The following is a 14802-nucleotide window of genomic DNA, read 5'->3' on the forward strand; positions in this document are numbered from 1 at the left end:
CAAGATAACTGTGCGAATACAACAGACAGAATAGAAGTTTTGCCTTGCTATTTTTTGATGTTTAGTGTTACCCCACTATGTCTACTTTGATTATCTCATCTTTGGATCATCTGACTATGTCATCTGCACATGCTCTTTTATTCGCAGGTTAGGTTTTTTCGTTATCTTGATGTTGTTCTCGAACAACATCAGAAAGTATGTGTAAAGTAAATTGACAATAATTAATTCTTTTTCTGAACATTTATACATATCGAATAATGTTTTATGATATCTACTTGTAGCTTAGTGGAACCAAAACAAGTTAAGTCAAAAAAATGTATAATTTTGGAGTTGTCAGTGCATTTTCAAAGTGAGTTACAAAGTATAAATAAAAAATCAACGATTTGAATGTATTTACGAAAGTTTCGCATTTTTCAGGCACTTTTTGAGCAATGTACTGGTGCCCAGTCGTAGTGTTTTTACAAATTCTCCGTTAAATTTAAATGTCACAAGTGTTTTATAGTTAGTTTGACATTTTGTTTGATTTACTATGATAAAAAGTTAAATTCACAAAATATTGATGATTTATTCTTAAATTTTTTAGTGCTGAACCCTTGAAGAAAAAGAAAAGAATGGATCCAGCAATTATTAGGGCTCGAGAAGAACGACGAAAAAAAAAGTTAGAAAAGTTTATTAGAAGATTAGAAAAACATGCTCAACAATTAAAACCTATTACTGAACAAGAGATTCCAATTCAAATGAAAGATGCTTTAGCGTAAGATTTCAAATGGACTAATTCATGTCACTTGAAATATGTTTTATTATTTACTGTAACTTCCAATTTATAGGGAAGGAAAAATTGTAGTTCCTGAGCCAACACCTGAAGAAAAAGAAGAAAAATTTTTTGTCCTTAAGGACTGGACTAGATTCAAAACAAGAGAACATAGAACAACACTAAAATTGATAAAGCAGCTCGTGGGGGAAAAAGAAAAATTTTTAGAAGAATTAAAAAAAGAATCTCCAGAAAAATACGAAGAAGCTATTCAGGTACATACCATAAAAGAATTTTTTTTAAATAATTTATTTCCTACTTTGAACCTTTGGTCTAATGTGATATTTTTTATTAGCTAAATCCAAGTATACTGCCATTATCTATAAAAGGCCCAACACATTCACCACCAATAGAAAATTATGATGCACCTGACGGTGAATACTATGATGTAACCAGAAAATATCTTGGAGAAACGTGAAAAATTAAAATGTTAAAGAAATGATGGTTATTTAGAAATATTTTATTTATAGATTACAAACTCTTGTATATATAAATAATTCGTACACATTAAATGATTTGTTAACTACAATACGCCATACAAATTTATTGCATCTTCACCATCCATCATCTTAGTGTATTTTAATACTGTTGTGAAGATAAATTGACAATTTTTACAAATAATTAGATTTATAGTTTACGTTATTGCATAAGTTTTTCAATACAATAAGTATTTTATATTATTTTAGATATTAATACGATTCATTTATGATACTACGTCTATCAGGATTATACTAAAGAACCGTTGAAATATCACAGTAATGGTAATTAAAAGATGTATATCATCAAAGTAAGACCATTCAGACGCCTTGTGTTGTATCGCATCTCATTTAAACGCGCATCGTATCAGAGAAACACAAAGGGTTGCTTGCACAGAGGGCAGTCCTGAAGGTTCTTCAAGCACATCCTCAGGCAGCTGGGATGAAAGAGATGCTGGCAAGGCGTGACGCGGGCCAGCCTCATCGGGCCGAGGCAGACCGCGCAGACGTCGTCGAAGCGACGAATCTCCTCGGGACTGGCGCTCCTGAAGCGCAGCAGCAGGTCGCGCTCGCGGCGCAGCTCCAGCCAGTGGGTCTGCTGGAGCTCCTTGGCGCGCAGATAGACGTTGAGGTAGGCGACGATGGCGAGAAATCGCCAGGGCGCCGAGGCCAGCAGCAGCAGCACGAAGCAGCCCGAGAGCGAGATGGTGAAGAGGCGCAGCAGCACCGGCCCGTAGACGTGCTCGAGGCTCTCGAGCGACTCGAGGTCCAGGTAGCGCAGCACCTCCGGGAACAGCTCGACGAACGTCTTCTCGGTGGCCATGTAATACGCCAAGGTGACGAAGCTGTGCAGAGCGGTCGGTCTGAAAGCAGTCGAATAAAATGATCGGTCAATTGCTCGAGTGCCCTTTCTTTTTTCCGCCTTTCGCAACTGAATTTACGGAAGCATGTCACGGATATGATGCAAAAAAAAAGAATAGAAGCTCAGCACTGACGTCACGCTCACGCGGATGGGACGCGTCGATCTTCATGACGGGATCAAGTCATGGGTTTATTGGAGCGCGAGCTCGATTGCTTGAAATTCGATTATAATCAAGCGCTCAGCGATTGATTAAATTAGAAATATGCAAATGAAAAGCCTCAGGACTTTGAGCGTCGATGGAGACACGTCTTCGTATATCGTATGCAGCGCGCGGTCAAAGGCGAGAGAAAATGCGGAGTCGCGCAGCGCTCAATAAACGATAAATTACGAGCCATAGGCCGAATGATAGATATCCGCGCGCGCGCACGAGAGCAATCGCTAAAAAGCGCATCGCAGCAGATTGCCCGAAGATAATTCCAACTCTTTTGAACCACTACGAACCCCTTCGATCCAGTTCTCATATACATATAATACTTACTTGTAGTGATGCATGGTACTGTCCATGAGTGCGAAAAAAATGACGGAGAAGGCGACGGTGACGAGGAAGCTGACGGCCTTGGACCACTCGAGCACGAACTTGGTCGTGGACAGGGCCAGGTGCTTGATGGGCGAGTTGTCGGCGACGGTGACGTACCACCTCTGCTGCTCGGTGAAGAGGCAGCGCACGTAGCCGAAGCAGTAGGCCAGCACGTTGTAGAACATGAGGCTGTAGAGGCAGCTGGCGTAGCGACGGCCCGTGCTCGGCAGCAGCAGCCGCTCGGCCAGCGCGAAGAACAGCATCTGCTCGACCAGGGTGGCGAAGTTCTTCAGCTTGAGGACCGCCTGCTCGGTGCGCTGCATCCGATGCATCAGCACCTCTCCCACGGCTGCGGCGTGCATAAAAAAGAGAGAGAAAAAGTCATAGCTCGAGAGCTTCGAAACGAGAGGAAGGATTAGAACGGCGAAAAAAAAAATCCATTAGCATATTAATGCAGTTTTAACGCGCTCTTGGCAGCCCTCCTCGCCTCCCTTCCGTCTACTTGTCTCTTTTGTCGTTCGTCGATCGAGCGCGAGCGAACACGTCGACTTTACTCGTCGTCGTTTCTCTCTCTCTCTCTACGTCGATCCGGTGGACCGCGCGTGGGCTATCCTGCCTTGGATGCCGCCGTTCGTGCTCGATCCTCGTCGAGGGCACGTCGTCAAGCGGATAAGTGGCCGGCCGCAAAGTACACGATGATATAATGGATACGATGGAACGTGCGATCACCGGAGAAAGAGTAGAAAGAGCCGAGGGAGTTGCGAGAGAGAGAGAGAGAGAGAGAGAGAGAGAAAGAGAACACTGCGGCAACGACATGCTCGCGGCGCGGTGCGCGAGCCCGAGTATAAAAGCTCCAGGCTTTGTGCGGTACGTTCGCATTTACAGCCCGTCAACAGCCAAGGCAGAGGAAAACGGAGCCACCACTTGGGAGCGAGCGCTGTTGCCGATCCATCCGAATAAAAGCCATCTCTCTCTCTCTCACTCTCACTCTCGCTCTCTCACTCGCTCGAGTCGGACGTGGAAACAGAGAACATTCATCGCGCGACGACCTGTGCTTTGCGAGGATCCACCCAACAACCCTTCTTACCAAGGTAAGTTCTTTGTTCTTCAAACGTATACTCCGATTTCCGTCCCGACGGAAGCGATTGATAATCGCACCCTCGAAAGTATCGTTTTCTCGTCGTTGAAATGATTGATAATTTGTCAGATTTGGCTCGTTTCAAAATTATCGGTTCGCGAGGCGCGCATCAATAATACAGCAATTAGTGCACAAACTATACTCGCAGAGATAAAGATTGCAAAAATCGGTAAGCTAAATTAAAGTCAGAATTGACAAATAGGTATATGATGTATTCATTTTATTTTATTTTTTACTTTTTTTCCGCAAAGGGGGACAGTATTATTTATTCCTTTGACAGAAATTGACGATTTCTCAACTTCTAGATGAGATATCATAACAAAAAAAAAACAACACGAAAATTCAGTCACGTGACTTCGGACATATCGAGTAAAATTCGCAATTGCTCGCTCGAATTAGTATACCCTCGATGAACATACGATAAAAAAAGCAAGTTATTAGAATGGCCAAAAAAGGCGAGAAAAAAACTGACACAAAAACCTCAAGGTCAAGTTTTGGGCGAAAATGATTTTACGCGAGAAGTTATCCCAAACTCCCCTAGATATATACGTGTGGATCGTCGTCGGGCTCTCACTAAGCAACTCTATTAACATATATATACCACAAACAACACATACGCGCACACCTATACAGAGTCAAAATTATAATTTACGCACGCGAGTTTTCGAGCTTTTCGCTCTATTATATGAGCTACTTATCATTCGTTCAAAAAGAACGCTACGCTGTGGCCGCTTCTGCTTCTTCGCGGGCCAAGCAGATGCCCCGTACGCTAGCTATAAAGTATATAGCTGTCAGTGGCTCACGTTTGAAAGTATCTATGCGTGACCTTAATCACGGGGCACTGTGACAAACACGCTATAATGTATCTCTATTTCTTCGTATATATTATATTTGTTTTCTGATTTTATTTATTTTTTTTTTCTTTCTCGTACGCTTCGGCGGCCAATTAGACAAGCGATACGGAGTTAAGATGGTCACGTTTACACAAAATAAGCAAGAAAAGGAATATTGTGACGTAATATGGATTAAGATTATTATAATGAGTTATATATACTACCTTGTAGCTCATAGAAGCCAGGCAGCTCGGTTTCCATTGTGGATTAGAGACGCGCGACTGACGTCTTTCTCTTTCTTCGCTTCTTCTTCTACTTTTTTTTTATTATTACAATGGGGAGCGAGAGAGAGAGAGAGAGAGAGAGCACGAGAAAAGGTATGGAACCGCGTGCATATACGACGAAATAAATCGTTTGCGCGTTTACAACTTGAAGCAGCGCGTAGAAACGAGATGCTCGGTTTTGCGCGTCGAGAGCTTGCAGCAGCTCTCTCTCTCTCTCACTCTACTTGGTCGCGCAACACTCGGACAATCGAGCTATATACACTGCGAGCACTATTTCTAGATTTCGCGCTCGTCATGATCGGTTGAAAGCCATCCACACGGCGCGCGCGAAAAATCATGCAATTTCGTGTGCGTTGCCGTCGCACCGATGATCATCCGAAGCTGCTGCTGCTGCTACTGCCGATGTGCTCTTAATAAGCGTGCTGTGGAGCGCGCGCCCGATCGAGTTCGAAGCTTCGCTCTCATCCGATAACTCCGAGATAATATACGTGCCGCGAGTATCGCGATACACGCGGGGGGCGGGGAGGAGAAAGAGGTCCAGATTCGTGTCCGTGATAAGGTGTAATCGTCCGATTTCCGAGCGATAAGCACCGCACAGACGACGAATAACTCTCCGACAAATCGAGATATAAGACTGGGTGCGCGCGCTTCGCACACCAGTGCGGGTACAAGCTCTAGATCGCGCCTCGCAAACATGCATGCTTGTATACATGCCTGCAGCTCGAGCTGCTATTATTATCGCACGTGCTCTCTCGCTCTCTCTCTTGGCTGTCTAATTCTTCGCTTCTGTTTCTTTCTCTCTCTCTCTCTTTCTCGAATTCGTCGTGTGCGTGCGCGAACGGTAAAGTCATCGCCTATGCACGTGGCGGAGGCTGCGCTGCGCGCGGGGGTGGCGCGAGTCTTAATTTCGCGAAAAGGAGGAAAGTCTCTCTCTCTCTCGGCTGACTCGTCCTTCCGGAAATATAACGATAACTATATACGAGCGTGTAACAGCAAAATGGAAATATATTAAAGAGCTATTTTGATCGTGCCGTCCGCTCATATAGAATATACAAGGAGGAAAGTCTGCGCGTCGGGCAATGTGTTAATCGCGAGCGCGTGTAAAAGCGCGTGACGAGAGAAAAGCCATTCACGTATGCATCGCGACTATATGGCTGATTCTCTGAAGAAACACGAAATTTAACCGCGTGTCCTAAAATTCTAAAGAGGCGCGATACACGCGTGGAAATGAAAGCTCGCCGTTGCTCTTGTATAGGGTGGTTTCTTCATACCTTTGCACCGAACAACCATCGTAATTTGTTTCTTGTTACATTTTTTTATACTGGGATAAATGTGCGAAATTTCCCCTTCGTACCTTGTTCAAAACTTCAAATTGTTTTCGTTTACATCTGTACGTGTATCTACGAATCAGCCTTCTGCTGACCCAAAATAAATTATTACTCTATATCGTTGATATTTCTTCACAGCATATATAAAAACCTCATGATATGAGAAGTATATGCTTTGAAGTGCTCAAAAAAGTCTTTTACAGATTTTATCTCACAAAATCATAGAGATACCGTAAATGTCAAAACAGTTCATTTTCGACTTCCGTTTACTTTTTTCGGCTCCTACGGCGCTTGAAACGAACATTTTCATTTATAATTGAAAACCTTTTCCAATGAAGTACATATAATTTTCGCTTCAAAGTGAAAATTGTGAAAATGGCATCTTTGACAAGAAAAAGTTCGATGTTAGCCAAAAAAATTACACCGAAAACATTAGATATTATAGAATCATAATATTAGATTGCAATAATGATCGTATGTAAAAACGGTGACATACTTTCCTTAAAAATATTATTGTGATTCGTACACATAGGTATGGGTTAAATAAAATTATTAATTTTCTGTACGATAATAGTAAACGTGGTATTTTTTCTTTTAAAAAAAATTAATTATTATTTTCAAATAAAAAAACGGCTTGTACAATTCTCGTACAGATTCATCTGGTTAAAAATGACGATCCTGCACATTCTTGTATCTACAAACCGCACTCTGTTTACTTTATTTCATTCTTTATTGAAAGATTCATCTTCGATAAAAAAGGGAATCTTCTTGTTCAATTCAAAAGAAAATAAACTTTGTCAGCTTAAGCCACACTAAGCCAGCTAATTATAAATTATTTTTTGTGTAATTTGATCTTGTTTTGAAACAGAAATCGCTTTTCTTAACGAAGAGGTTTTGTCATGTGTTTAGGTACAAATGTTATCGATTTCACTCATGTTAATATTGTATTCGATAAATATTTTGGTTTTTTTTCAAGTAGTTGCGTCGATCAGCAAGTAAGCGTATAGTATGAGAGGACTGGCCTAACTCAATGAAAATGAAAACTAAATGAAAATCAAGAGAGCGCGTATCAATGAACACCAAAAATTCCTCGATCGGCAGGTCATTGTACGATCGAAAAACAGTCTTTCGATTGGTATACCGCAAAGATTCTTAATCATGCAGCTAATTATAAAAAGCGCACTATGTTGACATGATTATTATTCCTATTCATCTTAATGTGATTAATAATAGATAACATGAACTATATCCAAGGAAATTGTGCGCATCAATATTTTAAGAAAATTGACAAACAATAACACAAAAAATCTTTTAACCACTATACATTCAAAAGTTATCTTCGATCGTATGTATTTTTAATGTTTCGTGTCATTCATGTAGGAATTGCCCGAAGAGGGTATGAACAACCTACCGGAACGTCACGTACTCATCGCTGTGTAATACACATAAAAGTTGAGCTAATCAAAATCAAATTAATTCCCTCGTAATTAATATTTTGATTTTTATACAAGTATGACTATGAAAAATACTTAGTTCTACAGAGATTTGAAGATGTTACGTTTCCGGTTTTGATAAGCTGAAATAGAGATATTGTCGTAATTCATCTCTTTCGATGTACATCTATACATACATTTCGATGTAATCAAAAGATAAAAGGCGAGTATGTTTTTCAAAATTTTTAGAGAAGATCTAGGCCCCAAATTTCACGTAGTATCTTACTTACTCTAAAAATTATTCATTTATTTTGCTTTTCGATCAGCATGAAAAAAGTTAAGATGCGCAAATTTAACTTTGCATTTTACTCGACTGGATTTGGTGCGTAGACATTTTTTTCATTGAATTACTCAATCCTTTGCCATCAAATCAAGCCGTTTTTGGTAACATTCTTATTATTTTAAATGAGTTTATAGTCACAACGTCTCAAAAACTCTGCTTACCCTGCAAAAGTGATAGGACGGAAACAGATTCTACGCGTGTAACCAGCGATCTTAAATACCGGTACATTGTTGTAATTCACAGATTGAAATATTTCTCGAGTAAAATTGTAGCGCTGTTCTCTCTATATCCAACCTAAATAAAAAAGTGATGTTTTATCAATGAATAAAATGTCGCGGTTATTCTCCAACTCGAGTACTATGAACAATACGTCGGAAACAATGTTAGTCGAGATTTCAGTAGAAACAGCCATATACGCATACATAATACGAGCCCCTTCTGCCGCCTACTCGACTACCACATAGTGCAACTTTATTTTACGCATGTCTCCGCGTATGCGTGTGTGGTCTTTCTTTCTCCCGATGGACTTTTGGAGCGTCGCAGCAGCAGCAGCGGCAGCGGCATATCTTTCGCGCGCGCAGCTCGCTGCACAGCTCTCCAAGTTATATAGTAGTGAACTTTGAGTGCGACGAATGACGAGGCCGCGTTATTAGCCCACATTCGACTCGTCGTCGAGTTATTATACTGTATATGCTTCGTGTGCGCTGTGCTGCGTGGTGTTGTGGTGGTGCGCGCGCGAGATGACTCGGCCCCGCGGCCCGGCTTCATTCGCACTCCACTCCACTCTCGGCTCCCAAGACGGGTTCGCGCAGCAATTTGAAACGTCGTCGACGCGCCAACTATTTTTCCTCGCGTGTATATAAATCACGTCGGCCTGATCATTCGGCACAGTGTCTCTCTGTGGGAGTTGTAGTTCACGTGTGCGATTGCCGGTGCGTGTGCGTGAGCTGAGTGCGTGTGCGTGTATGTGTGGGTTGGCATTAAAAGACAAAAGTGCAGTTTAAATATACAGCAGCGAGATCGATAAGCGCGCGCGCGCGACCGGCAATTGTATCTCGCGCGCTCAACCGAGCGGAACTTTTCTCGCTGCAGCTGCAACGCGATCGACCCATATATACAGACGCTTATATATATACATATAATAAACGTACACACACGCGTGGCACTGCACCTTCGGGCAAATCGCACGAGTCGATCATCACTGGATCATACATGGAATCGTCGTAACGCGCATTACGATTGTCGATTGCAGAACATTCGTCATCCCCCCGGATCCCCCAGAGGCGAGAGCTGTATTAGCGCGAGCGAGCGAGAGTCATGCACGAGGCAAAGCCAATCACCAGAACCACCCGCGCTCTCATATTCCTGCTTCTGACTTCTCTGCCCATGTAAGTATAAAGCTTAAATATGTATATTCCGCTCGCGAGAGAGCTTTGACATTCCTCTCGTATTTGTATTATATTCGGCCGCGATGACGACTCACCGAGTCCGGAGGAGAGATCTATTAACGATTTCGTTGATTTATTTTGTTTTTCTGCTGCTCGCGTGTGGGAATTCTCCGATGTGTGCCGACTCGTACACGCGCCTTGGCCTGTGCCGTGTGTATATATATAGGCTGCCTGCTCATCCGACGATAATCGAGAGGGCGGAGGCGCAGCTCCAGAGGTCCGAGTGCGACGGCTGCGGCGACCAGTGCGCCAAGTGCAAATATGGTAGCGCCTTTTCGCGCTGGTGCGGCTTGAGGGAATGTCTCAAGGTATTTATCCAATTTTCATTATTATTCATTCGTTACAAATTCATAAATAATAAATAAATAATAACGCGAGAGCAGCAGCTCCGTTTGTTTACGCACTTTCTCCAATCTGTGTGCGGCAATTTACACTTGGATAGCACGCGCTTGACAAATGGCAGTGCTGCTGCTGCTGTTACTGTTGCGACTTATGAATTCGCGTCGCGTCGTCATCGCTTCTCTCCGCATGTGCTCCACGACGCTGCACTTTCGAAATCTCTCGCCGCGATCGCGTACATTTCCGCTTCGGGAGATGCACTCTTTGCGCTTAATCGCTTGTTTTTCGCTGAAATTTATTGAACATTTATAACGGGCTTCGAATGTGTATATGCACACGAGATCAGGGCAGAGTTATGCGCGAGTCGTGTACGTTTTTTTTTCTCTCTCTCTCTTAACTATATATTATTATTCACAAAAGCGAAACGATCATCGCTGAATGACAATGCTCAATTTGTCGGATGTCAATCGTGGGGAGCGCGCGGATAAGAGAAAATTGCACAGCCGCGCGCCGCGAGTGAAAGAGAGAATACACATAGATATATAATACGGCTCGCACGCGCTTATACCCGACTAACTTATTTTCTTCGGGAATTTTAAGACGAGATAACGTGATCCAAGCTAGAGCTCGCGTTTATCTACAAACACGTGGGCTTCTTGGTTGTTACTGCGTGACGAGATTGTGCATGTACACATGCGTACACACACATGCACATACGTACGCACACACAACAGGACTTGATCCAAAATTTTGTTTTTTCTTCTGTTTTTTGTTTTTGATAAATTAAAGGCGTGTACATAGAAGCCGATTATCTAAAAAAGCTTACATACTCTCGCGCGAGCGATTGCGCATTTACTCGCTGTATGAAAATTTAGAAATATAACGCGGTCGCGTTGATCGGGAAAACCGCGCGTCGCCTCGTTATAACGAACGAAACGACGTATAATACGTACCCCCGCGTCGATCGACTTGAGATGAATTCATTAGCGTCAATGCTGAACGATAAGTACTTGAAAAAAAGGAATTAATTATATTCACTTTGTCATGTCTAGACGGTGCACGATATTTCTCGAACTCGACGAATAATCGTTCTCGCATGCGCGCGCGTTGCAAAATCGAAAATTTTTTTTCCCCCCAAAACAAAAAAAGAAGTATTGCAGTCACTGCGCTGTGCCATGTAGCGTGCCGTGCTGGTCGACGCTGCTTCTCTTTCTTACACAAAAAAAAAGATAAATAAATCATCCTCGCGCGAATCGCGCGCCGAACGATAGACCAAAATTAGCGCGTCAAATCGTTCGAACGCGATTCGCGAATTCGATGAACCGCGTGGAAAAGCAAAATCGATCGCGCGCGCGCACGTGTGCACGGGGCTTTGCCGCGATTACGCATAGCATTAGAATTCTCGAAGAGACAAAAAAAAAACAACATACCAAGCCGAAAATCATACATCCATTTATAGACTTACGTAATCGTGCGCAGTGATTCTGTTTCATTTATCTATATCTTGCGCTCTTCTTGTCACGCACGCCGTGCTGTTACAGGGCCCGGGCGAGATATGCGGCGGTGCGCGCAACAAGTACGGCGTCTGCGGCGACGGCATGTACTGCCGCTGCAACAAGTGCACCGGCTGCAGCATCGACACCCTCGAGTGCTTCAGCGGCTTCTGTCCCGTCTACGAGCAGCAGATACAGCTGAGACACCCCGACAATCTGCAGGGCTTGCAGCTGGATAAGTAAGACGAAGATTGAGAATTTAGCTCGGCTCGTGACTATTATTATCGATAATGATTAAAATGGCTTTAAAATCGTTAGTTACCCCATCCTCCGAGAGTTTCCCTGCTTAGACAATGGAGTCGATCGATTTGAAAGCTTTTTTTTTATATAATATATAATATATAAATGTATGGAACGAAAAAGTATATTTATACGCAAAAAAATGTATGTAATATGTGTATAATGCCATTCCAATCAAAACGATCTCAATAGGTAGGTACATTAAGAGAGTGAGAGAGAGAAAAAGATTGTAAGAATGATACTAGATGAGAAAAAAAAAGTTGCGTTATTGTGATAATAGTGGCATGCCCTTTCGGTGCGTACATACATGGGATCGTTTAAGTGGCAATGTCCCCTCCCACCTCCCGCCCAAAAAAAAAACTGAGCTGATTTCCTAATTAATCGTTATTACGCGCTATCGGTTCAAAGGGGCATTACTCTTTGATCGCCCTCCCCTTCCGCCTGCCATGACTATTGTATCAGTTGTAAGCTATTTGTGACCCTTTGCTCGCCTCTTTGAATTTTTTATTAATTTGTATACCAGCGAGCACAATGGACTTGGAGTCTGAGTGCCGAAGACAGCAGTGCAGTGGCCCAAAATTGCGAAAAAAAAATACAGTCGAAGCTTGAGTACATAAATAGACAACGAATTTCTAGTAGTTTATAGAAATACAGAGATGGGCAAATTTTAAAAGAATCCATGATTCCCATTGCTTTACTAACCTGTATTAGTTGGGATTAAATATATGATGAATGGTGATCTTGTTTAAATGAGGTCATGGCTACTTTCAAGAGCTGCTCATTTCTATGAAAAATAGTTGCTAGGCATTCATTATTCTTTCATTTTATTTATATCATGTTTTTTTTTCACAATTTTAGTCACTGCGCGAAACCGTATATGTTAATAATTTATAACTCTTCCCGCCGATGAATTGCACTGTTTTATTGTATAATTTCGAGTTTAAGAAAGATGGAGGACAAAAAGTAGCGAGATAATTATACTACATTTGTTGAATTTTTTGGGCATTTTCAATGGCTGTGAAAAAATTGTGTTTATTGTAGATCACACTTGTAATTTAACATAGAATAAACTATAAAAACAAATAAAATAAATAAATGAATTAAAAATTACATCGAGCAAAGTTTCATGACAATGAAAAATGTATAATTAAAAGGTGAAAGGAGGGTTGTGCACTGAGGAAAAAATTAATTGATTCGACAACATTTCATTTGACATTTCACACACTATTGATTCAGTTATGAAGATAAATTATAATAATACGATTTTTGGAAAATCAGGGGAACATTTTTTTGGTCACCAAGGAGAGACAATATTAGTTCAAATCGAAGAAATATATTGTTATTAAGCAATTATTTCTCGTCATAAAATCAAACAGATCCATTCAATCATAATCAAAGTTTGTTATGAATGCTATATCGTAATACAATATTTTATTGATTCAACTACATATTTTTATAAAATCTAAATTAGTAGTAATAATTTACAAACTCATAAATTCAATGGAATCTAGCACATATTTGTACAAAACGATAGAATATTTCATCATTTGAACTAAATATTTTTTAAGAAATCTGTAGTCGTCGAAGCAACTCAGCGATTAATGAATTGCACAAGATCTTAAAAAAACAAAATTAGCTTCGTTCCTCCAATGCTTTTTTTCTCGAGATAAGTGAGGGTAAAATGAAATTTTCCTAAATACAATCAATTTATTTCGCGGCACATGCTAGGTGGTACGTGTATAGCATAAACTACATATTATATTGCAGTATTGATAATGGCCACTCAATATAACCGATGCACGCTTGGCCAATATTTTACCAATAACTAGTCAAATAAATTGTGCATTTAAATAATAAAATGTAATTTACCTATCCCTTAAGCAAAATGCCACATTGGCAGACTCATTTCATCAATCTCTTACTTCTCATTAATGTCGAATAAATCCACTTCATTACTATTCCGGGAATGAAGAAAAAAGCTCAAAGGATAAAGTACGAAAAGTCATTGGAAAAACAAAACGTAATTGAGATCCATTCATGCAAAGTCAGATACAGGGGTTGTTGCTGCCAAAATATTTGGAGTCATGACTTGTCCATGTTTTCGAACATCGCGTCGACATTGTCACTTTGAACAATAACGATAGCTACAACACCATCGAGTAATGTACAATTTTATTTATACAATTTCATTTATACAATCATATTAAATTCATTTATTTGTTGTTTTTTTTTGTACTATCATTGCATGCGAAAATGTGTAAATTGAGTAGAAAACAGTTTATTAATGAATTCCTCGACAAAAAATATACAGATTTGTTACTTCCATCATTATTTTTTTTCTTATTTTTCCCCCCAACAAATCATTACAAGTAGGTATGTATAAATGCATTTTTAATATAAAAACTCTAAAAGTCACTACGTTACACTTAAATAGAGCGTCGATACAGCACATACATTAACAATTTTAATACGCAAGGATGGAAAAGCGACAAGACGCGCAACAAGACTTGCACAGATAAATTCGAAACGATGACATTATCGTAGCTCCACGAGAGAGAACTGCTGCTGCTCTTGAATCGACGCTGGACCTTGATCCACTATTTTCGCTCGGTTTATAAATTGAAATTTAAATGTCTCTGTACAGATGCGGCTCTGTATGCGCGTCTATATATACGTGTGCAAGCATACGTGGTGTGCTCGCTTCCGAGGGTACACCGGCTCATCTGCATATTTGGTCTATGCACGCATATATCTGCACGATTCTGTCTCACTCCGTCGATAACGTTCGCAGAGACTTTAATGAATAATGCACGCGTGTATATCTCTCGTTTGAGCCGTGGTTGTCGTAAACTACGTTTTCGAACGCGTGCGCCTCACACACCACACATACACACCCATGATCGACACCGGCCGCGCGCCGGTGCTTTTGATGGCTAAAAATAATACTTTTACAAACGTTTAAAAATAAAAGCGGATTACTGATTAAGTTAAAAAAAAAAAAAAAAAGACGAAAGAAAGAATTCACGAGTGTGTGTGTGTGTGTGTGTGTGTGTGTGTGTGTGTGTGTGTGTGTGTGTGTGTGTGTGTGTGTGTGTGTGTGTGTGTGTGTGTGTGTGTGTGTGTGTGTGTGTGTGTGT

The 14802-nt window shown here is 41.1% G+C and overlaps 3 protein-coding genes across 5 annotated transcripts; 2 read left to right on the forward strand and 1 right to left on the reverse strand.

Annotated features, from left to right (window-relative positions):
* The first annotated feature begins 147 nt into the window (after positions 1-147).
* On the forward strand, positions 148-1340 carry LOC106651953 (39S ribosomal protein L40, mitochondrial). 3 transcript variants are annotated; one of them, XM_014370667.2, is made up of 6 exons: positions 148-206; positions 282-349; positions 418-501; positions 584-754; positions 828-1026; positions 1107-1340. In XM_014370667.2, the coding sequence occupies exons 2-6, from the start codon at positions 315-317 to the stop codon at positions 1227-1229; spliced, it is 612 nt and encodes a 203-aa protein (XP_014226153.1). In that variant the 5' UTR covers positions 148-206; positions 282-314; the 3' UTR covers positions 1230-1340. The 3 variants fall into 3 exon arrangements, with proteins under 3 accessions (XP_014226153.1, XP_014226151.1, XP_014226152.1); XM_014370666.2 differs by having other exon boundaries at positions 165-195; XM_014370665.2 differs by having other exon boundaries at positions 159-349.
* Positions 1323-5601, reverse strand: LOC106651952 (RING finger protein 145). The gene is made up of 3 exons (XM_014370663.2): positions 4922-5601; positions 2688-3075; positions 1323-2150 (listed from the first exon to the last, which is right to left on the reverse strand). The coding sequence occupies exons 1-3, from the start codon at positions 4956-4958 to the stop codon at positions 1655-1657; spliced, it is 921 nt and encodes a 306-aa protein (XP_014226149.1). The 5' UTR covers positions 4959-5601; the 3' UTR covers positions 1323-1654.
* On the forward strand, positions 3593-14679 carry LOC106651954 (neuroparsin-A-like). Its single transcript, XM_014370668.2, has 4 exons — positions 3593-3817; positions 9338-9473; positions 9700-9841; positions 11414-14679. The coding sequence occupies exons 2-4, from the start codon at positions 9403-9405 to the stop codon at positions 11606-11608; spliced, it is 408 nt and encodes a 135-aa protein (XP_014226154.1). The 5' UTR covers positions 3593-3817; positions 9338-9402; the 3' UTR covers positions 11609-14679.
* Positions 14680-14802: the final 123 nt, after the last annotated feature.

This window comes from Trichogramma pretiosum, unplaced genomic scaffold (genome assembly GCF_000599845.2).
Source record: "Trichogramma pretiosum strain Unisexual culture from Peru unplaced genomic scaffold, Tpre_2.0 scaffold42, whole genome shotgun sequence".
In the NCBI taxonomy this organism is placed as follows: Eukaryota; Metazoa; Arthropoda; class Insecta; order Hymenoptera; family Trichogrammatidae; genus Trichogramma; species Trichogramma pretiosum.